The sequence below is a fragment of the Capsicum annuum genome, chromosome 12, assembly GCF_002878395.1.
Source record: "Capsicum annuum cultivar UCD-10X-F1 chromosome 12, UCD10Xv1.1, whole genome shotgun sequence".
Taxonomy (NCBI): Eukaryota; Viridiplantae; Streptophyta; class Magnoliopsida; order Solanales; family Solanaceae; genus Capsicum; species Capsicum annuum.
This window is the reverse complement of record NC_061122.1, coordinates 232,281,700-232,305,936: the sequence shown is the minus strand read 5'-3', so window position 1 is coordinate 232,305,936 and position 24,237 is coordinate 232,281,700. Positions and strand designations below refer to the sequence as shown.

At 33.9% G+C, this 24,237-nt stretch overlaps 1 protein-coding gene and 2 pseudogenes across 1 annotated transcript; 1 reads left to right on the top strand and 2 right to left on the bottom strand.

Moving 5' to 3' along the window:
* The first annotated feature begins 904 nt into the window (after nucleotides 1-904).
* On the top strand, nucleotides 905-3,616 carry LOC107851869 (probable 2-oxoglutarate-dependent dioxygenase AOP1). The gene is made up of 3 exons (XM_016696967.2): nucleotides 905-1,325; nucleotides 2,527-2,860; nucleotides 2,988-3,616. Exons 1-3 carry the CDS (start codon nucleotides 964-966, stop codon nucleotides 3,255-3,257), a joined length of 966 nt encoding a protein of 321 aa, XP_016552453.1. The 5' UTR covers nucleotides 905-963; the 3' UTR covers nucleotides 3,258-3,616.
* A 2,321-nt stretch (nucleotides 3,617-5,937) lies between these two features.
* LOC107849829 lies at nucleotides 5,938-8,860 on the bottom strand (annotated as a pseudogene).
* Nucleotides 8,861-17,178: 8,318 nt separating this feature from the next.
* On the bottom strand, nucleotides 17,179-20,498 carry LOC107851779 (annotated as a pseudogene).
* Between the last annotated feature and the right edge of the window lie 3,739 nt (nucleotides 20,499-24,237).

Sequence of the window (24,237 nt, the reverse complement as noted above, 5' to 3'; positions counted from 1 at the left end):
ATATGTCAAGAATGAATTGAATATCTATTTTAAATAATATAAAAAAATAAAAATAAATGGAGAAAGTAAACTCTCATTTCAAAATTGACCGATTCAATCTACAGGATGCAGATCCCATATTTAATTTTTAAATTATTGCCATATGATCTGTTTGCAAATTCATCATGAACAAAATTTTAGATTATTTTTGTCATTCGTTTTAGCTGATGCGACATCTTTTATCAACCTTTTTAGTTAAAGTGACATTATTGACGTGGGCCTCATGTCATGTAATAAAGGTGTCATGTCAGCACAAAAGGGTGACAAAAATACGCTAAAATTGAGTTCAGAAAAACCGTATGAATTGGAGTGTATCGTAACAATTTGGCATAATATATAAATATGACTCTAAACTTGACATCAAATTATAACATTGACCTTAAACTTTGATAGTGCACAAGTAGGCCTTTTAACTATACAAAACCTGAACAAAAACACACTTCGATTTTGCAACTACACGCGTGTACCTCACTTGCTCTGACGTGGATTACTAATCCACTCATATGGTGCCACCTAATAAAAAAAACATTATAAGTATGACCTTTAACTTTGTCGGTTCACAAATAGACCCTTTAACTATACAAAAGCTGAACAAAAAACCCTTTCAATTCTAATTCGGACGCATGCCGTTTTGCGTGTACAACACGCGTTTTGCCACATAGGATCGGAGTGTTTATTTGTTCAGGTTTTGAATAGTTAAAGGGCCTACTTGTACACTGTCAAAGTTTAAGGTCAATGTTATAATTTAGTGTCAAATTTAGAGTTATATTTATATATTATGCCTAACAATTTTAATCATAGTTCGAGGAGGTACCGAATACTTATCACTATTTCTATCTATAAATACATACAATTGCCCAACAACTAACATACACATCAAAGAGAGAAGTGAATTAAAAGAAGAAAAAAAATATATAGAAGAAAATGGGTGTGAAGGTTCCAATTATAGATTTTAGAAAGTCATCAGAGTGGGAAAAAGGAAGTGAAAAATGGGTTTTAGTGAGAGATGAAGTTTACAAATCTTTAGAAGAATTTGGTTGCTTTGAGGCTTTACTTGATGAAGATATTCCAAAAGAAAAACTATATGATAAGTTAAAAGAAGTTTATAACTTCAATTTGGAGAAAAAATTTGGTCACTCAGTGTCACCAGATGTGAAAATAGGGTACACCAAGTATGGTCCTGGAACACCACTTCAAGAAAGACTTATGATTGACCATGTACTCAAAGAAGGTGTTATTGAGAATTTTTCCAAAATACTTTGGCCTGATGGAGAGACTGAATTCAGGTATGTAATAATATTCCTTCGAACTATGACCAACGTTGCTAGGACACGCTACAACTTCACAGGGGTCCTACTGCCTCTTAAACTCAATTTTCGCGTATTTTTGTCGCCCTTTTATACTGACGTGACACCTTTATTATATAATATGAAATGGAGCCCACGTCAAAGATGTCACGTAAGCTAAAAATAAGGTTGACCCATATCAGCTAAAAGGAATGACAAATATACGCTACGATTTAGTTTAAGAGGATAATAGGACCTCCATAAAGTTGGAATGTGTCGTAGCAAATTTGTTCATAGTTCAGGAGAGTACTCGATGATTTACTCTTTCTTCTAGCTAATCAATGATGGTGTTATTGAGAATTTTTCCAAAATACTTTCGCCTAATGGAGAGACTGAATTTAGGTATGTAATCAATAATCAACAACATGTATAGACTATTTCACTCTTAACAAGAGGTTTCGGATTTGAGTCCGGGGAAAAAGGTTCGAAATATACCTAAACTTTGGCGAAATTTGTTGTAACATGCCTCAATTTTACGGGGTCCTATGACCCCCTCAACTTTTTATTATCATATTTTGTGGCATATATTTTTTCAGCCGGACGACTGCGTTAATGCGCGCGTACTGGCGCGTAGGGTTTTGAAGTGGTTCAGGTGGACAAATATATACCACAAAAATATGGTAATAAATAATCAAGTAGGGTTATAGAACTCTCACAAAATTAAGGCGTGTTACAACAAATTTTATTAAAGTTTAGGTATATTTCTAACTCTTTCCTTTTTTTTTTAGTGGATTTTCTTCCATTTTGCATGAAGAAATGGTGATTATTTAGTCTGGTAAAAGTACACAAAAAATTAGTTTTATAATCTTGTATATCAAAAAGAAGGAATGTACTTATTAACCAATTTAACAAAAAAAAATGGAAGAATATGAAAATGTTCATTTCATCATGAAGTTATAAACATAATTGATGACATCATTTAAGTACAATTATTTTCTTTTAAAAATCATGCATGTCCATATAATAATGCATGCAAATATGGCTTAATTAATTAACTAATGTGTTCATTCTGTAGCACTACTTTTTGCTTCTTGACTTGACATGAGATCATCTTGAACGTTTATTGATTCTATTCTTCTGAATATGCTTTATATTCATCAATATTATTAAAATCTATATATATATTTTTAAAATTTTGCAGTGATGTGATGATTACTTACTCCAAGAAAGTAACAGAATTTAATGATATAGTAAGAAGAATGGTGTTTGATAAATTGGGATTAAAGGAATATTACTTGGATGAACACAAAAAATCAGGTGATCCATTTGTTGTGTTGATCAAGTATAGAGTGCCTGAAGATGGTGAAAAAAATATTGGAGTACCTCCTCATACTGATAAAGTTATTTCAATAGTTTTAAGTCAACATGATATGAATATAAATGGGTTGCAAATTATGGAAAAAAATGGACAATGGATTGATGTTCAATATTCAAAACCTTATTCATACATATTCCTTGTTGGTGACTATTTGAAAGTAAGTACTTTTAATTTGCATGAGATAAGCATTTAGTATCTCATCGAACTGTAGTCAAAGTTATTACGACATACTATATATTTACTGATAGTGTATATAAGTTGAACCAATCGATACATAATTGCAGGCATTTACGAATGGTAGACTGCGTTGTCCTCTTCATCAAGTGATTATAGGAAATGAAGAGAGGTATACTGTAGGTTTGCCAATATTTCCAAAAGAAGGGCATATCATAAAAGTCCCAGAAGAACTTGTTGATGAAGATCATCCTTTGCTTTATAAACCCTTTGATGGTTCCAAATATCTTCCATTTTATCTGTCAGAGCTTAAACGCGGCGTTGTTGCTACTCTCGAGAGCTACTGTGGTGTCTCAGCCGACACTCCAAACTTGTGTTGATCGTGGCTTGGGCCGGGGCCGGGGCCCTCTCCTAGTCCCGCCCCTCTGTAATTGTTCTAAGCTACTATTTTCTTTGTGTACTTGAGTGTTTTTGTTGTGTCTCACAGTTCATGTGGGGGACTTCTCCTAGTCCCGCCCCTCCATCTTGTAATAGTTCTAAGCCACTATTTTCGTTGTGTACTTGTGTTTTTTTGTTTGTGTCTCAGCTAATATTCTGAACTTGTCTCGATACTGACAGTTCCAAGTGGGGACCTCCTAATAAGGGTCTCTTTTTCTAATTAGACTCTTTTTTTCGTTCTATCAATAAACAAGTTTGTGCTCTATTAATTAGGAAGTTGCAAATTCGTTGGGTTGATTTATCTAAATTTTAATTCAACAAAGGTCACAAGACAATAAGAAAAAGAAAGTAGTACTTCAAATTTTTTTTATTGCCTTAAAATAATGAAGGATGGTAAGTGTGATATCAGTTGAAAGTAATGGTACTTGTATTATGCCTATCATTTAATTAGTCACTAGTATACGTACTCATCGCGCGGATCACCTCAAACAAAGAAAAGCCACCAACTGCTTTATCATGTACCATCCATCAGCATAATTGTTTTATTTCGTATTTCATTATTAATAGCGTTGATTTACACCCCACATAATTTATTGAAATCTCATAATTTCAAGCCCCTTAAATTAATCTATATTCAAATGCCATAAGTACTATGTTTTGAATTTGTATCCAACACAATTAAATGCAAAACTATCTTGTAGATACCGCTTCTCAAGTCATATCTCAACTTTTTTTAATCCAGAAAAAAAAATTAACTGATTAAAGATATTAAATTTCTAAACATCTTTCTTATAGAATATGATCTAAAATATTTGTGCGTCGAATAAAGGAAACTCATTTATTGACGATAAAAGTTTAATCAAAACAAAGGTCATAGTAGTGATGACTATACTACTAAAGCCAGCTATAAGAAAAGTAACACACAATAACTAATAAGGAAATTAAAATGAAAAAAAAATAGTAAACAAATATGCAAATCATATAAACTATATAGATGTAAGATGTAACTTAAGTACTAATTCAAGTAAATAGGGCTTAATATTTTCACATGAAATAACATTATCAAATCTTCAAAAATTGATAAAACCAACCATAGACGAAAAAATAGATGCAAACGAATTGTATCATAAATAAAATTACAAATATAGAAACAATAGTACTATAATGATTTAAAATGTGTTCTGATGTAATAGTAGTGCCTCATGATTTTAATTGTACATTCAATCCCATCAATCAAAATTATTTGGCCTATCGTTTCTCCAAGGATCATTCGACCAAGAAGATATTTAACTCTAACCTTAATCAGTTGCTTGGATTCCTTGTACTTCATGTACTTCTAAGCTATTGCAATCTTGTTGATGCAGTTTCGCCACTTTTCGAGTGCCAACTTCAAAACTCAACTTTTTCCATCCATTTTCGACCTCCTCAAAACTATAAAGACATATAGAAGACATAATTCTTTTAATAGATGCTTAGAATTTGATTGAACACCCACAAGAATATAGAGGGAGGTTGTAAAAATGCACAATCTTGAAGGTGTTGGTGAAATACGGTGGCAGAGTACAGAGACGGTGCTATCAATATCTGATTCAATAATTTCTGTGTCGTTGTAAATTGAATGATAACGATAGCATAGGTAAGTCTATTAATCAACAACTATGCAAAATTGGTATACATGTAAGAGTGCAAGAGAGCAGCATAACAAACAATTTTCCAGTAGCGCTCAGATTCCTCCTCGTAGTTATGTAGTTAAAAAGAGCAGCCTAGTGCACTAAAGCTCCTGCAATGCGCAGGGTATAGGGAAGGGCCCATCACAAGGGTGTAATTGTACGCAACCTTACCTTGCAATTTTGCTGGACGATGCTTCCAAAGCTTGAACCCGTGACCTCCTGGCCACACGACAGTAAATTTACCAGTTACTCCAAGGTTCCCTTTAAATAGTAGCTACATAATTCTATATATTAAACAGTCATCTATGATATTTACGAACTACATATACTTCGAAGTTTCATCGCATATTTTGAATTGTGATATTGCTGATGAAGCTTGAATTGAATTTTTTTTAGAAGGCATAAGTGTTTGAAGAATGTTGAAAGAGATTGCATAGTTGGAAGTGTTTTACATTAAATAAGTAGTTATATAGAAATAGAACTGGTTTTGGAGATTTTAGCTTCGAGATAAAAAAAAACCTTTGATATGAGGACTTTACGTGGTGAGTCTCGATTATTCGATCCAATAGGTTCATGTTATCGAACTTATATAGTCAAACCTCTATGTAACAACGTCCTTTGTCCGAACACCTTTTGGTTGCTACATCCAAATGTTATGGTGGAGCTAGGATTTTCACTAAAGGATTCAAAATATGAAAAAGTAAACATGTAAAGAAGCCAAACAGATTTAATATCTATTATATATATATATATATATATATATATATATAAAACAATTTTGACTGTACATAAATAATATAACTTTTTGCATCATTGAACCTACTTGGCTCTGCCCCTATCAATTGCTACTCTAGAAAACATACAGTATAACGAAAGTTCAGATAGTTTGAGCTAGTAAGATTCCATATATATAACATAAAAAATCAATTTCATTTATAACTCACTCGCTACAGAAAAATGTTGTTATGGAGAAATCTGACAATAAAATGTACGTAATAATTTCACGGAACTTTATTAATTTAATCACAAATATAAGCTTATTTCTGTTTGCGAAACAAATATGGTTTGAAATTATGAATTAAATAGCTTGAGCTACTGTCTTCCTTTTGGGATTATGTAACGAGACATTCAAACTTGAGCATGTGAACTAGATAAATATATTAGGTTAATAAAGCTTAAGTAGATTAATACAAACTAAAGTAGAACAAATGTAGACGCAGACATCTCTCAAAATCAAGCTTAATAGTGAACAATAAGAGTAACCAACTCCACGGCGCCAACGTCTTCTTATCCTTGACATCTGAAAATTGAAAAATAAGATAGTGAGCGTCAAACACTTATCAATAAGAAAAATATACTTCGGAGAGAGTATCGATTATTTGTTCTTATTCTAGAATTGATTATTTCTTCTTCTATAATTCCTTTGCCTTCGTTGCTTCTTTCTCCTTCTCATCATAATTTTGTGTTCCAGCACTTCAATGATTCTTGCAAACCATTTCATATTTCCAGTTGAGATCAAGATATATATTATGGATAATCCGATGCATAGTCTGGTTCCATACCCCATAAGAGCGGCTTTCGAAAAATTATTCAGAAATTCAGAGTTGCTTTCTTCATCAAGCGCAGATCCAGTATAAGTTTCCTCTGATACTGAATCATGACCGTCATTACCACAACCATTTGAAAGTGGGAATCCACGTAATCCATCATTACCTTCATATGAATTGTTCTCAAAGGTATGAAATTGAGGCCCTTGAGGAATGCATCCTTCGAGATGATTATAGGAGAGATTTAAGACTTCGAGAGCTGTAAGAGAAGCAAATTGTGCTGGTATCTCTCCTACAAGATGGTTATCTGATAGGTCCAATGACTCGACTGCAGATAAATTTCCGAGTGATGGTGGAATATGGCCTTGCAATCCATTATGAGACAAATTCAAAACTCGGAGAGCAATGAGATTTCCCAAAAAAGAAGGAATATGTCCTTCAAATTTGTTGTTTGAAAGATTGATAGTTGTGTACAAAGACAAATTCTCACAACTTCAAGCTCCAATCCCTTTGATACCACATCTACCGAGTCTTGGTAATGCTGATGAAGCTCATAACTTAATCCATCTATTTTTTGATCAATTGTCCTCATGGATTTCAAATGTTGAAACAAACTCATCGGCAAGTTTTTGGAAAAGTCATTGCAAGAGAGATCTAAGATTCGAAGCTCAAGAAACATGTATTCACTTCCTGAAGTTCTAATGGGTCCATGCAACTTATTCGATCTCAAGCTTATAACTCGCAGCTCAGGAAGAGTTCCCAACCACATTGGGAATGTGTCGTTGAGGTGATTATCTCCTAAATCAAGAACTTGCAGCTCTTTGCAATTTTTCAAGGATCGTGGAATTTTTCCCTCTAGCTTATTGCCATGCAAATTGAAGCTTCTGAGTGCACTTCCAATGCTAAAAGTTGTTGGAAGAGTCCCGGAAAGATCGTTGTGCTGCATATCAAGAACCTCAAGATGACCACTCATGTTGCCTAAGCATTGCGGAATTGCTCCCATTAGATTGTTTCTACCCAAATCCAAACCTTGTAGTGATGTTAAATTACAAATAGACAATGGGAGCTCTCCACTGAGATTATTATTTGACATCATCACATACAGGAGGCCACTGATATTACCCAAACATTGCAGAATTTTTCCCTTCAATCTGTTTCTCGACAAACTTAGGATTGTCAGTGACGTCAAATTGCAAAAAGACGAAGGAATTTCCTCAATCAGATTGTTGTTGCCGAGAAACAGAGAATGCAAGTTTCTCAAATTGCCAAAGGAAGACGGAATTGAATCAGTAAATTGATTATTGGATAATACCATATTATAGAGGTTTTTCAGATTCCCCAACTCACTAGGAATTGCGCCAGAGAGTTGATTATTGAATAATTCCAGATCATTGAGGTTTTTCAGATTCCCCAACTCACGAGGAATTGGTCAAGAGAGTTGATTATTGGATAATACCAGATTATTGAGGTTTTTCAGAATCCCCAACTCACTAGGAATTGGGCCAGAGAGTTGATTATACCATAATCCCAGATCATTGAGGTTTTTCAGATTCCCCAACACACTAGAAATTGGGCCGGAGAGTTGATTATTTGATAAGTACAAAAAATTGAGGTTTTTCAGATTCCCCAACTCACTAGGAATTGGGCCAGAAAGGTGATTCTCATAAAGATACAAATAGGACAAGTTGTTCAAATTCCCAAATGAAGCAGGAATAGAACCATTAAGAGAGTTGGTACTCAAATCTAGTTCTGTAAGAGACCTGAGGTAACCTATTTCTTCCGGAATGGAACAATTTAAATGGTTGTCAAAGATGCGGAGGGTCTGAAGCTTGGCAAGTGAGCCGATTTGTGGTGGGACTATGCCTGAAATCTGGTTGATGGACAAGTCAAGATAGATAAGATTAGTGAGATTACCCATCTCAGGTGGAATGGTGCCAGAGAGATTGTTCACGCTAAGTTCAAAATATTCAAGAAAAGGGAGAGATGAAAACGGAAAATCATAGAGGGTACCAATGACTCTAGAATTTGTAATATTCAACCTGTTTACCCTACCATTAAAGCAGGAAACTCCGTACCAGCCGTTGCATGCATCAGAACTTGGTTGCCATGAAGCCAATAAGGAATTATTCTGGTTCTTGAAAGTTGCTTTCCATTTTAGGAGAGCAGTTGCTTCCTCAATGGAAGCAAAGGTAATTGTAAAGAGGTACAAGAGAGTGAAAAACTGAAGTAAAGAGAATATTTTTGAAACCATCATCATAAACTGCTAATTAAGTGATTGTGAGTTGATTATTTTATTTGTTGATGGATGAAATTGGTACAGGGTAAACTATTTATATTGCAGTAAACCTGAATAAGTCTTGCATCTCAAATAAGGCGTTGCATCAGAAAGACTTCTAAGTCAATGAGTCTTTGTCTTAAATTATTGAATCAAACTTCAAATAATTAAATGCATTTCTTTGGTACCAAACGAAAAGAAAAAAGGAGCAGAGAAAAATGAAGTCTTGAAAGACTTGTAAGTCTTCAAATAATTAAATGCATTTCTTTGTAAGTCTTCAAATAATTAAATGCATTTGAAAACTACAACACACAAAAATGAAGTCAAGAAAGACTCTATATGTCTTGCCTTGGAAATTTCATATGAAAACTACAACAAGCAAATCCATCTCTCTTTCAATTGTCATTTGATGTAACTACTCATTAACAGAACGTATTCCTTACTCTAATCATCAAGCATCATGTGTAGTTAGTTTGAACTTTAAAAAAATATCCTTTTCTCTTATTCGTTCATAGGTAATAGCGCAAATGATTATCTCAATTTATTTTATTGAAACAGAAATTATTCATAGACTAATAATGAGTATTATGGGTGCCGAGAAGTGTGTGTGGTTTAATGATCAATAAGTGTGGCCTAATTGTCAAAGAAATGAGCGAAAAGCAGAGGAGTATAAGGCTTGAATCTCACCCTAGACAAATAAAAGTCAGATGATTTTTCAATCTGCCATAGTTATGGTGGTGGCTGAGTTATCTGATATGCATTTTCTAGTAAAAGGTAGCACGTATTCAATACACAAGTTAGCCCGAGATGTCATTCTCTAAGTCAATGCACAAGTCTTTAGTCTTGCCCAGATGGCCTATTTTGTCTAAGAAACTAAATTGTTTTATTTTTACTTTTTATTTTTTCTTGTCCAAGAACATCTACGTTTACTTTTTAAATAAAATAAAACTATCAAAACAAAAGCAAATTTCATGTATCAAAACCAAATTTAGGTATTTGGCGGCCGGTGAATAAAAGAACAGGCGAAACAATAACAAATAGAAAACAAAACCATTTTTTAAGTCCAAACGCCATAAGTCATAACATAACATAACATAACATAACATAACATATTTCTTGTTGAAAATTCGCATTAACGAGGACAACGATTATGCCTCAGTCCCATAAAAGTTGGATTCACCTATATAAATTCTTTAATTTCCTTCTCACGGTAAAAAGAATAGCATCACAATGTAGTCATTAAAGAGTCTGGTATAAGGGGACATTATTATCGCTATATATTTTATATTAATTTTCTTCATAGGTAGTCAATTTATGACCAAACTCTTACAATATGGGCAAATCCTTAGTTGTTCATTATTGTCTTCTATTTGAACTCATGACCATGTTGCCTATATCAATATTCTCACTAAACCTCTACTAAAAGCACGATTTCGACACCTCAAAAATCACTAGTAATTCTTGTTTCTACTGGAATTTGAGCCGCGATCTCCTATAATTTTCCCTCACTTCATGATCATTAAACCTCACTATTTTCTATAGAAGGAATTGATTGATAACTTTATTCGAAATTGCACTTACCATCCGAGGATGTTGTGGAATATATTGGTGCAATTTAAGGGTGTCAAGTGGGCCGGCCCGACCTAGCCCTTGTAACTAACCCGGCCTGGTTTGACCCGGCCCGATAAGCCCTAGGGCTTTAGGGTTCCGGGTCCCAGGCCAGTTTTTTTTTTAAAATGGGCCCAGCTAACCCGGCCCGTACCAAGCCTGGTCCAGGCCGGCCCAACCCGGCCCGGATACCTTTTTTTTTTTTTTTTTTAAAGGATTTTGGGCCCAACGGCTATATAGCCGTTTTTGGGTCCAAACGGCTAGTTTGGGCCCATTTATTTTAAAAAAAATAACTTTAAAAAATATTTTTTAATCCCAAAAAAATTCTATAAATACCCTACAACTTCAAATCATTTTTCACACAATTTTTCACTCTCTCAAATCTCATTCTCTCTCAAATCTCAATTCTCAATTCTCAAATAGTCAATATATTTAATTTCTTAAAGTGTTCACTTTAATTTTTTAATTTTTCGTTTACAAAGTACGAGCGGAAGTTTCTAAAGTTGCAACCTTCGGATAATTCCAAAATTTGGTATTGTCGTTTCATCTCTTACGTTTAATTTTTATTTATTGTATTAATTGTTTAATATTTAATTTTATTATATTTGTGTATTTTGAATATTTTTAGTTTAATTTAATTTATATTATGGATAAATTAAGAAACCTCGCTACTAAAGGTGTTAAAATTTTTTGTCCCGGAAGCGGTAGTGGTAGTAAAAAGTGAATTACTAGCGGTAGAGGTAGTTCAAGTAGTAGATATACACGTGTGCCGTCGCCTCCATACCGCTTGGTACACCTTTTGAGGAATAAATAGATGTAGGTGCTCACGATATGGATTATGTAGAAGCTCAGGAAAATTACGGTATAGAAAAAGAAAATAAAGTAGATGCGGTTAATTTAGACGAAGATAATGAAAATATTGCTGAGACACCCGCAATAGGAGATGCTAACGTTAGATCTGAATCGGTTAATATCTCTCCCCGTCCTTCCAGTGCCCCAAGACCTCGTAAAAGAACTAGTGTTGCATGGCAATTTTTTGAACGTATATCAGATATTGAGGTGCAATGCAATATTTGTCAACAAATATATAAGCATAGAAGTGGAGGCAAGCAAGGGGGGACGGGTACGTTAATGAGACATATAGCTGAAGATCACAAAAGAGAGTTAAATATTGCACAAGGTGGTGGGGATGTTGGTGGGACAACGCAAACTAGAATGGACCCAGCAACCGGTCACGTAGCGAAGAAGTATAATAAATTGAGGGACCGGGAAGAAATAACTAAAATGGTAGCTGTGAGTTGTTTGCCTTTTAGTTTTCCTTCTTCTGATGCCTTTATTCGTTATATACAAGAAATTTATAATCCTATGTTTAACGGTATTCCTAGAACTACTTGTCGGTCTGATATTTTTAGACTCCATTCACAATATTATTTTTATTTATCAACATTGTTAAAAAATATTCAATGTAGATTGTTCCTAACTTTTGATCTTGGTCGTGCTGTAAATAAAAATGATTATTTAACCGTTACTTGTCATTGGATGGATAGTAATTTCGTGATGCAAAAATGTATTCTTGCTTTTTTATATGATGAAGATCGTAAACATACTGGACAATTTATTGCTGATTCTATTGTTAAAATTGCCGGATATTATGGTGTCGAAAATAAAATTTTATGTATTGCTTTTGATAATTCTTCTAACAACAAGACTGCTATAACAAAAATAAAATCCACACTATCTCCGTCCTTGCCTGAAATTTTTCATATTAAGTGTGCATGTCATATATATAATTTAATTGTAAAAGATGGTCTTGAGTTTTTTGAGCTTTATATTGAAAAAGTTCGTCTTGCCGTTGGTTTTATTCAAGAAAATAATGGTAGATTGAGAATTAGAGAATTTAAAGTTAAATGTCAAGAAAATGGACTTACATCGATTTTGATGCCTGAGGAAATTGATACTAGATGGAATTCTACGTATGAATTTTTAAAAACTTGTTATAAATATAGAATTCCTATTACACTAGTTTTTAATCAATATTGCGGTTCATTTACTGATTCTGCTGATTGCATGCTACATAATTCTGATTGGGTTGTAATTAATGATCTTGTTAAGTTTTTAAAATTTTTTTATGTAGCTACGGTTGAATTTTTCGGTGCTTATTATCCTACTGTTTTCAATATTTTGGCATATATAGCCGATATTTCTGGTTTGCTCAAAGAATATAAAAATAAAGAAGGTTATAAAGAAGCTGTTGGCGCCATGTTTACAAAATTTAAAAAATATTTTTTCCCGATTCCCCCTATTTACTTGGTTGGTGCTATGCTAAATTCGTGCATGAAATATAATAATATGTGTCACTTTATTACTCTTATTTATATTAACTTAGAAATAAATACTAACCATGATTCTGAACAAGTACAACCTGATTTGTGGACGGCTACGGCTGATGCAAAGGATTACATAGAAAAGTTTTATAATCACTATGCTGATTTATTTGATGTAGCCGTACCTACAAATATCACTACAACTGTCGCTCCTCATCCTCCCGAGGAGCCATCATCTTCTAAAAGGCCGGCACATAGTGGTTTTTCTGATTCATTTTATGATTTAAATTGTTGGAACAGTATTGATGAGAGAACTTACACATCAACTTATCGAGAAGAGCTGAAATATTATCTTCGGACGGCACCAGAGGATCGCAGACGACGGATCAACATGTTGGATTGGTGGAGAAGTAATGAAACACAATATCTTGTGCTTTCAAGATTAGCTAGAGATATCTTGAATGTTCCAATGTCAACTGTTGCATCAGAGAGCGCCTTTAGTTAGGGACGACAGCAGCTTGGAGACAACCTACACTCATTGAGAAGCAATGCAATGAATGTTCTAGTTTGCCTCAGAGATTAGATTAGAGCGGAAAGAAGAAACCAAGGAATGGAACCGAAGCCGAGCGACGAGCTGAAACTTGAAGAAATTATGACTTCACGGGAGAGCTCAGCAGAATCAAGTCCAATGCATGGTTTTGCCCCCGCTGACTTCGACTATCCTATGCAAGTTCCCGTTAATATTAACATGAATGAGTTGGAAAAAATGATGCATAATTTGTAGATTTTTCATTCATGTAAATTATAAATTTTGGATCATTTTGCAATCAATAAAATTTCCCAAATTCATTCACTCCTTAGTCCTTACTTTTTATATTTTCTCATTTAACGATTTAAAATTTTAAATTGAATTTCTAGATTTATACTTTAAATTAAAAACTTACTTCTAATACATTATTAATTTACTACCAAATATTATTAATTTATTATATTAAGTAGCATATGTTTTGTATATTTGTGCATATATCTTCTATAGAAGTGTATATTTAATGTATACATGTGTATATGTTTTATAAATTAGTATATAAGTATATCTATCCGCGAAAATAATATATACACCTTGAAGATATCGACCGGAGGAATCTAATTATCGGGATACTTTTGGATTTTGACGGATGAATTTGGAAGGATCGAAAGTTTTGTTTGAAAGCAGTACGTTGCTTTCTCTGGTTTTCTCTCGCTCAAATGTTTTTTTTTTTCTAGAATGGACGAATGAAAATGGGGTCAATTATTGAGTTAAAGACGGAAAGATTGAAAAAGTTATGGGAGCACCAGGATATCCCAGGCGCCGCCCGCCTTATTGCACCGTTATTGACCAGGCAGCGCCTGGTAAATAGCAGTGCCCGCCTGCCTTAATACAATGCTATTACTTGGGCTCGCACGAGCTCACTGGTTCGCGATCCAAACGCGGCCTAAACGACGTCCAAAAATTTCGAAGCATACCCAAGATGTACTATGGACTTCCACGATCATAACGCAACTTGAAAATCGGAAAATGGATATCGGGAAGGCCTCCAAATAAATCCCCGAATTTAAGGTCTCAAAATAAAACTAAGTGTTGGATTGTTTTGTCAAACTTTCAAGATAGGACTTCTTTCAACTCGCTCCGAAGGCTTAAACGTCTCGAAAAATATATGGGGTATTACAATCATGCTCTCAATTCATACTTCAGGAAAAACACATATATACATGGACATATAACTTTCAAATCACTTTGGGGGAAAGCTAAAAGGCTAAAACAATATCATTTAAAACTTCTAAAACATGAATATGCACATGAACAGGGGCGGTGCCAGCATGCTACACGGGGGTTCGGCCGAACCCCCTTCGACAGAAAAATATACTGTTTATACACGTTTAAAATTATTTTTTATGTGGTTATAGTAGGTGTTGAACCCTTTCGACTAAGTTTTCTTTGAATATGGAACCCCCTTAGTTGAAATCCTAAGTTTTCTTTGAATATGGAACCTCCTTCGTTGAAATCCTGGCTCCGCCTCTGTACATGAAGTCAAAAACCCCTTTTCTTAAAACATGATTTCTATGCCTATGAGATTTTAGAAAAACCCCGCGTACCTTAATTCCGGAAGAGAATAGGTAATTCTTGAAGCTTATGGATTGTGGATTCCAAATCTTCAATCGCTTTTGAAAACCCACGATTGAATCTTGAGATATTGGGGTTTTGAATTTGAAACTCTAGGGTGAGTTCTTGATGAATTTTGGTGAAAATAGTATGTTTTGGTGATATAATGGCTTAATCCCATGTTTAAAGAGTATATATATAGTTTTGGAGAAGTTACCATATTGCCCTTGAGAAGTTTTAAATGAAAACTGAAAACTGGGCAAAATTCATCCCGATTTTGGGCCCCGGCGCGACGCAGAGCTTGGTAAAATGCCAATTTTTGGGAACTGGAAGTGTGGCGCGAAGCGAGGCTATTGCGGAGGCTTTCTGGAAATTGACGAGTGCGAGTTTGGCCTCAAGCGCGACGCGCTATGCATTGAAATGACATTCGTCTTACAGCAGAAATTTAAAATAGCCATAACTTCTTTACCGGGTGTCCGTTTTAGGCGAATTTGGTATCGTTGGAAAGCATATTCAATTATCTACAATTTGGTATATCGTAGGCCACCCAGTTCATCATATTAAGTGAGTTATGGTCGATTGAAGTTGACTCAAGTTTCAACATTCACTAAAACTTGAACGATTGGAAATCTTTCAACTCGCCCTTGAGTTAGGGGACTTCTATTATCTTAATTCATGTTCAAATAGATTTCCACACTACATAATTGATCAACACACTAACTTTGCATTGGATTTATGGCTTTTGTAACCTTTATGGGAAGAAATGTCAGTTTACGTTCTAGCCCAAAAATGCGGGGTGTTCCATGACATAAACTTTCAAACTTATTGACACGTAAGCCTTTTGTGAATACATGACATAAACTTTCAAACTTATTGACACGTAAGCCTTTTGTGAATACATCTGCAATTTGCTGCTCGGTTTTAATATGCTCCAAGTCAATCTCTCCTTGCGACATTTTTTCTCCGATGAAGTGGTAATGTATTTCCACATGCTTAGTGCATCTGCCAAAGGTTTCAAAGTCTCAAAATTCTCCAAGTCAATGCACAAAATTCTTGCTATAGAAATTTCAAAGAAAGCTGCATCACAAAATTTCATTCAATTTGATGTAAAATCCCAAAGCTTGCAAAAGAAAAAAATAGGAAAAAAAAACTAATGGCAAATCCTTATACTTTATTAGACATTAATTTATTTATGTGGACCGATTTATTAAGAAGAGAATACTTTACTGGGATCTAATCAAGCATATTTAAGTAGCTAAAAGAGTAGGAAAATGTCATTCTCAAACATTAGATACGACTAAGTCACATAATAGTCTTTTTTGGTATAATAAGACAATATTGAGGGACCTGATATTTATGATGAGTCGTGGTCTTTTCGTATTCCTTTTTTATTTCTCATTCGATATTCATTAGTGTCTCGATTAATTTGAATTTGCACCATGTAGGCCTATTAACGGAGGAAGCACCAAGTTTTTTTGCGTGGAGTGTCCCTCCAAATATCTTTTATCTTGCAACTAAAAGTATAAATGCAGTTCTTTGAATTTTCAAGTAACTGAGTAATTGCTGCTTTTCCCTCGTGAACGGTTGCAAGATTTGATAAAACAGCAACAGCCTTGTCGATGGCTGGTTCAAGCTCAGACATTTCATCGGATCAAGTAGCTTTACGTTGTTTGATTTACACCAATTAGAATAAGTGTAGGTCTGAGACTGTTTCATCGTGATGAATCAGTCGTGCATACAGGAAGCAAGAGATAGAATTTGCCCAATAAATTCAACTTCCTCAGTGTTTTCATTGTCCGCTCTGGATCTAGACCCGCATGGCTTTAAAATGCGCCATTAGGGAGTAAGGCTTGCTTACTTATATACCCAGCATCCCTCATGTGTTTTGCCGATGTGTTCCATTGTTCTCCTTTAATTTTTCAAGGACCATATCAAGCTCAATCAAAAGCTCTTGGTTCGACTTCAATCTTGGGCAATCCACAATTTTTGCAAAGCTGTCTACATAAGGTGCTCTGCATACTTATACTGCTATGATTTTCTTTTCAATAGAACTGAATTACCTTATTTGATTCGGTTTAAGTGAGTATTGGTCTAAATATTTTATTTCCATTCAACTCTTCTCAATGCTCTTTCCAACACTAAAAGTCATTGGAAGAGTCCCAAACACTGCGGAATTGCTCCCTTCAATTTAGTTTCTTGCCAAATCTAGCATTACCAGTGATGCCAAATTGCAAATTGATGACAGAATTTCTTCATTGAGATTATTCAGTCTTCTCTACCTCTTTAACTTTTAAGAAAAAAATTGGTGTTACTCCTCAAAGTAAAAAAGGAAAGTAAAAATTCAAGTTTTAGTAGTGCTACAGTCTCAATGAATGAGGGATTTTTTCAAGTTACATCTATTTTGTTCTTTTGCTGATGCGATTTCTTTTGTCGAAACCATTTTCTTTCCCTTTGTAAGCTAAGGGAGTCCCTCTTGGATTCTTCACCTACACTTTTGAAGACGGAATACTAAAGAGAAGACAAGTCTTGATTCATAATATTTTCTTGTTGTAATTCGTAATGGATCAGTTATTTAGTGAGCTAGAAGCTTTTTTCTGTTTGCGAAACAAATATGGTTTGAAACTATGAATTAAATAGCTTGAGCTATTGTCTTCCTTTCGGGATCATGTAACGAGACATTCAAAGTTGAGGATATGAACTTGAAAAATATAGTAACCAACTCCACTGCGCCAACGTCTTCTTATCCTTGAAATCTGAAATTTGAAAAATAAGATTGTGAGCGTCAAACACTTATTAATAAGAAAAATATACTTCGGAGAGAGTATTGATTAGTTGTTGTTATTGAAAAAAAACATGAAAACTAATATATTAGTGTAGAACTTAGCTTTGAATACCTGTAAATTGTTTAGAAGCAGTTATTTCTTCCTCTGTAGTTCCTTTGCCTTCGCTGCTTCTTTCTCCTTATCATCATACTTTTGTGTTCAAGCGCTTCAACGATTCTTTCAAGCCATTTCATATTTCCAGTTGAGATCAAGATATATATTATGGATAACCCGATACATAGTCCGGTTCCATACCCAATAAGAGCGGCTTTCCAAAAATCATTCAGAATTTCAGAGTTGCTTTCTTCATCAAGCACAGATACAGTATAAGTATCATGACCGTCATTACCACAACCTTTTGAAAGTGGAAATCCACGTAATTTATCATTACCTTTATATGAATTATTCTCGAAGGTATGAAATTGGTTTCCTTGAGGAATGCACCCTTCGAGATGATTGTAGGAGAGATTTAAGAATGCAAGAAATGTAAGAGAAGCAAACTGTGCTGGTATCTCTCCTTCAAGCTGGTTACCTGATAGGTCCAATGACTCAACTACAGATAAATCTCCAAGTGTTGGTGGAATATGACCTTGCAATCCATTATGAGACAAATTCAAAACTCGGAGCGCAATGAGATCTCCCAAAATACTTGGAATGTATCCTTCAAATTTGTTATTTGAAAGATCAATGGTTGTGTAAATAGTCAAAATTCGAAGAAGTTGAAGCTCCAGCTCCTTGGTTGAAACCATAACAGAATCATGGTAATATGAATCTCCAAGATATCTTGGTTCCTTCGATGTTTGATCAATTGTCCTCATGGCTTTCAGATGTTGAAACAAACTCGTCGGCAAGTTTTTGGAAAAATCATTGCGAGAGAGATCAAAGATTCGAAGCTCAGGAAACATGTATTCACTTCCTGAAGTTGTAATGGGTCCATGCAACTTATTCAATCTCAAGCTTAAAACTCGCAGCTCAGGAAGGGTTCCCAACCACATTGGAAATGCATCATTGAGGAGATTGTCCCCTAAATCAAGAACTTCCAGTCGTCGGCAGTCGTCGGCAATTTTCCAGGGATCGTGGAATTTTTCCCTCTAGCTTATTTCCATGCAAATTGAAGCTTTGGAGTGCACTTCCAATGCGAAAAGTTGTTGGAAGAGTACCGGAAATATCGTTGTGCTGAATATCAAGAACCTCAAGATGAACACATGTTGCCAAAACATTGCGGAATTGCTCCCATTAGATTGTTTCTACCCAAATCTAGAACTTGTAGTGATGTTAAATTGCAAATAGACGACGGGAGCTCTCCACTGAGATTATTATGTGAGATCATCACATACTGGAGGCTACTGATATTACCCAAGCATTGCAGAATTTTTCCCTTCGAATTGTTTCTCGACAAATGCAGGACTACCAGTGACGTCAAATTGCAAATAGATGAAGGAATTTCCTCAATCAGATTGTTGTTGCCGAGAAACAGGAATTGGAAGTTTCTCAAATTGCCAAAGGAAGACGGAATTGGGCCAGAGAGTTGATTATGGGATAGTTCTAGATAATTGAGGTTTTTCAGATTCCCCAACACACTAGGAATTGGGTCAGAGAGTTGATTATCGAATAACGCCAGATAATTGAGATTTTTCAGATTCCCCAACTCACTAGGAATTGGGCCAGAGAGTTGATTATGGGATAATACCAGATAATTGAGGTTTTTCAGATTCCTCAACACACTAGGAATTGGGCCAGAGAGTTGATTATCGAATAACGCCAGATAATTGAGGTTTTTCATATTCCCCAAATCATTAAGAATTGGGCAAGAGAGTTGATTATATGATAATGCCAGATAACTGAGGTTTTTCAGATTCCCCAAATCATTGGGAATTGGGCCAGAGAGCTGATTATCGAATAATGCCAGATAATTGAGGTTTTTCAGATTCCCCAAATCATTAGGAATTGGACCAGAGAGTTGATTAGCATCAAGGTACAAAGGTTTGAGCTCAGTTAAGTCACCTATAGTTTTTGGAATTAGACCAGAAAGATTGTTTGTGTGTGAGCTTAAACATAAAAGTGACTTCATCTTCCCTATTTCTGGAGGAATAGAGCCAGAAAAGTTATTCTCATAAAGATACAAATAGGACAAGTTGTTCAAATTCCCCAATGAAGCAGGAATTGAGCCATTAAGGAAGTTCCTGCCCAAAGATAGCTTAGTAAGAGACCTTAGGTAACCTATTTCTCCTGGAATGGGACCATTTAAATGGTTGTCAAATATGCAGAGGATCTGAAGCTTGACTAGTGAACCGATTTGTGATGGGATTGTCCCCGAAATTTGATTGATATGCAAGTCAAAACAGACAAGATTAGTGAGATTACCAATCTCAGGTGGGATGGTGCCAGACAAATTGTTCCTGCTAAGATTAAGATACTCAAGAAAAGGGAGAGATGAAAACGGAAAAGCATAGAGTGTACCAAAGCATTCGTGATACTCAACGTGTTCACCCTACCATTAATGCATGAAACTCTGTACCAATCGTTGCATGCATCAGAACTTGGTTGCCATGAAGCCAATAAGGAATTATTCTGGTTCTTGAAAGTTGCTTTCCATTTAAGGAGGGCAGTTGCTTCCTCAGTGGAAGCAAAAGTAATTGTAAAGAGTGTGAAAAACTGAAGTAAAGAGAATATTTTCGAAACCATCATCTTGGACGATTTTGAGTTGATAATTTTTGTTGTTGATGAAATTGGTGCAGGGTACACTATTTATATTGTAATAAACTAATACAAGCCTTGCGTGTAAACTAAGGCGTAGAATCAGAATGACTTTAAAGTCAATGAGTCTTCGTCTTAAATTTATAAGTAAAATACACCATCAAAATGAAAAGGCTTTGTTGCTAATCACCTTAGTTTGGCTAATGATGTCATTATGTTTATTCATATGAGCAAATTTATCTCCATATGCTTATTTGTATGTGTTTGAACTTTCTTCATATTAATCAATTCCAAGTCAATGTTTTAGTCTTTAGTCTTGCCAAGGAAAATACCAGTTTGGCCTATTTTGTCTAAGAAACTAAATTGTTTTATTTTTTGCTTTTTTAATATTTTATTTTTTCTTGTCCATTTACTTTTTAAATAAAATAAAGTTATCAAATCGTTTCATGCCTGAAATGTGAGGATTCATAATATATTTGTGTTTCGTGTATGAGAAAAATGAGTTCAATTGAACATGCTGTTAATGGGTTGTACCTCCCTCAAAAAAAAATAAAAAATTAAAGATCGGAGGAGATTAAGCCAAGAAAGATAATGAATTGTAAGTGGAAAATGTGTTGTATTTTTCAAGTTTTGCTGTAGAAATTTCAAAGAAAGCTACATCACACAAATTCATTCAATTGGACATCTATTTAAGTGGACCTATTTTATTGAAAAAGAATACTTTACTGGATCAATAATTAATCTAGTCAAGTATATTTAAGTAGCCAAAAGAGTAATTTTTCTTTTTTTTTTTCATAATTGTAATTTTTCATTAACACATGAGTAAAAACATATTTGAACTAGTCTTCAATCACAATATAATTGTAAAAATTAAAGATCATAAAAAAAAAAAATGAAAAAACCAACTAAAACCTAAACCGAAGAAAACAATTTTATGTTGGTTTGATTTGGTTTATAGTTTTAATAAACCGACATGATTGGTTTAATTTTTTTTTTTCCATAAAAAAGCAAATCAGCCCGACCTATGTACACCCCTAGCCATGCAAGTTGAAGCTTCTAAGTAAACATCCATTGCTTCAAATTTCTTACTGGCCAGACGTAGATCAGTAAGAGACCACAAATAGCCAATCTCTTCAGGAATAGGTGGTCCAGAAAGCTTATTTCTGTTTGCGAAACAAATATGGTTTGAAATTATGAATTAAATAGCTTGAGCTATTGTCTTCTTTTTGGGATTATGTAACGAGACATTCAAAGTTTGAGCATATGAACTTGAAAAATATATTAAGTTAATAAACTCTAAGTAGATTAATACAGACTAAAGGAGAACAAATGTAAATGTAGACATCTCCAAAAATCTATATCTATATCTATATATTATTAATAAGAGAGGACAAAGTCTCTACATTAAGCCATGTGGCAGCATAGTAAAACAACATTTGGCATTTTAGGACAACAAGTAGTTAGGTTAGTTATTAATTACCTATTTTTTAATTTTACTTTTTATAATTCCTTGAGAAATTCAAATTTTGACAATTAATTAATATTTGCAGTTTTTTTAAGTAAATAACTATTTTTTAAATAACTACTATTAAACAAACATTATTTAATTAAGAACTCCTATTTGTTTTTTTTATTTATATAATTTTTGGCCTCGATATTTTTTTAGATTTTGTTCATTTTAAGACAAAATTTAATGTTTTATAATCTATCTAATAATATTCTATAAAGTGAGAGATTAAAATATAAAACCGTTTTCAAAATATGTAAGGAAAATTTATAAATGCACTTCCAAGTGGTTGAATACTTACCTGCACTTGGCAGTTTTAAAATCATTATCCAACAGTATAGCAACTACATAATTATTAATATTACGGATTATTTCGCTTTGTATAAAATAAAATAGTTAGTTTATAATAAATATAGTCATGTTTTTAATAATAAATATTTATTCCATATCTATTCTATTCTATCCTAAATCTATGTATATCTATATCTAACAGAGGCAAAAATTGTTTGTGTCTGCCCAACAAAAGTACAATATTTATTGTTAAAAAGATTAAAATATATATATCTGAAAATTTATTTACATTTTGTAAATTTTATCTATAAAAATATAACGTGTTTTCTTTTCAGATGGGCAGTTTGAAAACCATGGACAACTTCCTCATCTTATTCCCCATCAAATTTTGACACAGTTTACAGTTACCAGCTTTTTAAATTAAAATTGAAATTTTAAAAATTTATATAGATAAGTTTGAGTCCTATTATTATACTATACTGCTAACTTCCGTCTATTATTTATGGTTGGAACATATACAACTTCTTACGAGATAACTGCTAGAAAAATCAATTTCTTTCTTCTCTTATTTGGAGAAGTTTGCAACCTATCTTATTTCAACAAATGATGACCGGAAGATTGTTCAACAACTCAAAGGCAAATCTTCATCTCTGTGTATATAAATTGACATGCCAAAATTTGGGGAGTTATCTTTGATCAACTACTTAATATATTTGTTCATACATTTTTTAATAATTCATGTTGAAATTGTGTTGTTGTTTATCAATAACATAAGCCAGTTTGATGGGATCTAAAGAGACTACAAGTGAGACTCCATGGCGAAATAGAATTGATGGGAAATAACATTCCACTCAGAATTATTGTTACAGTTTTATATATTTTATCGTAAGGGGTGAGAATTCAAATGGCAGGCTCTGCTTGATTATCAATTACCATTTGAATGTAGTTACTATAGAGGAATAGTTTCTTCGCTATTTTGATGGTGACAGTTTTATGGCAGGTGAATTTGAGGCAGTGGCAACAACTAATGGGGATTCATAACAGTTGTTTAATCAAGAAACAGAGGAGATTTATCATTGTTTCTCGAAATTCCTTCGAATTTTCGAAGGTTCTGATTTTGATCCATTTTAAATTTGTCCCTTAAAATTGAAACGTTATGGAGGTAACAATCCGAAGAGATGACTGTATTTGATTTGTGTTTTCTTTACATTGGGTTTGTGTTTTATCTTATTTCAACTTTTAATTACTGTTTTAACTTCAAAATTGAGAAAATGTTGTTTGCTAATATCATATTATTACCAGACCTATTTCTACAATCAAATTACCGCTTCTTTATGTTCCGTATTGAAGCCTTCCTTCCCCATTTCCCGTTACGGTTATAAGTTACGAATCCAATGAACTCATCACTTTAACACATCAATCGGTAAGACATTAGAGAAACAATTAACTTTTCTTGCACATTTCCCATTTGTTTTGCCCTTCATATATATCGTCGTTTTAAATTTATTAATTAGAAAAACACAAAAATGTTGTATTATTGGGCTGAGATATTAGCCAAGATCCTTTCGACCTTCTCATTTATCAGATGTTTGTGTTATTGGGCGCGGACATGAGGTAAGTTTCTCAGTCTTCTCCTAACATCTTTTCAAATCATCACTGGAAATGTATAAATTTTCATCTTGCTGTTGCATTCTTCCAATGTTGTTTGGGTGCTATGAAATTGGACACCGCATATGTCTGAAACAAATTGATAGTAAATAAATATGGTGTCCATATGATTAGCATAGACATAATTCATTACTTTTGAGTTGGTAGTATTTTTCTTCTTGGAGACAAAGATCTGACATGAAAAATGAAGTGTTTGTTTGCAAAAAGTATGTTAGTAATTTGAAATAGTGACCTTCTATACTACATGAATAATATCTGCACGAAATGGTTGATGAGGTGGAATTTAACACTGTGGAAGGCAGTACCATCCCGATTCAGGTGATAAATTGTTGTCATTGATAATTAGGAGCACTTGAAACGGAAAAGAGATTCA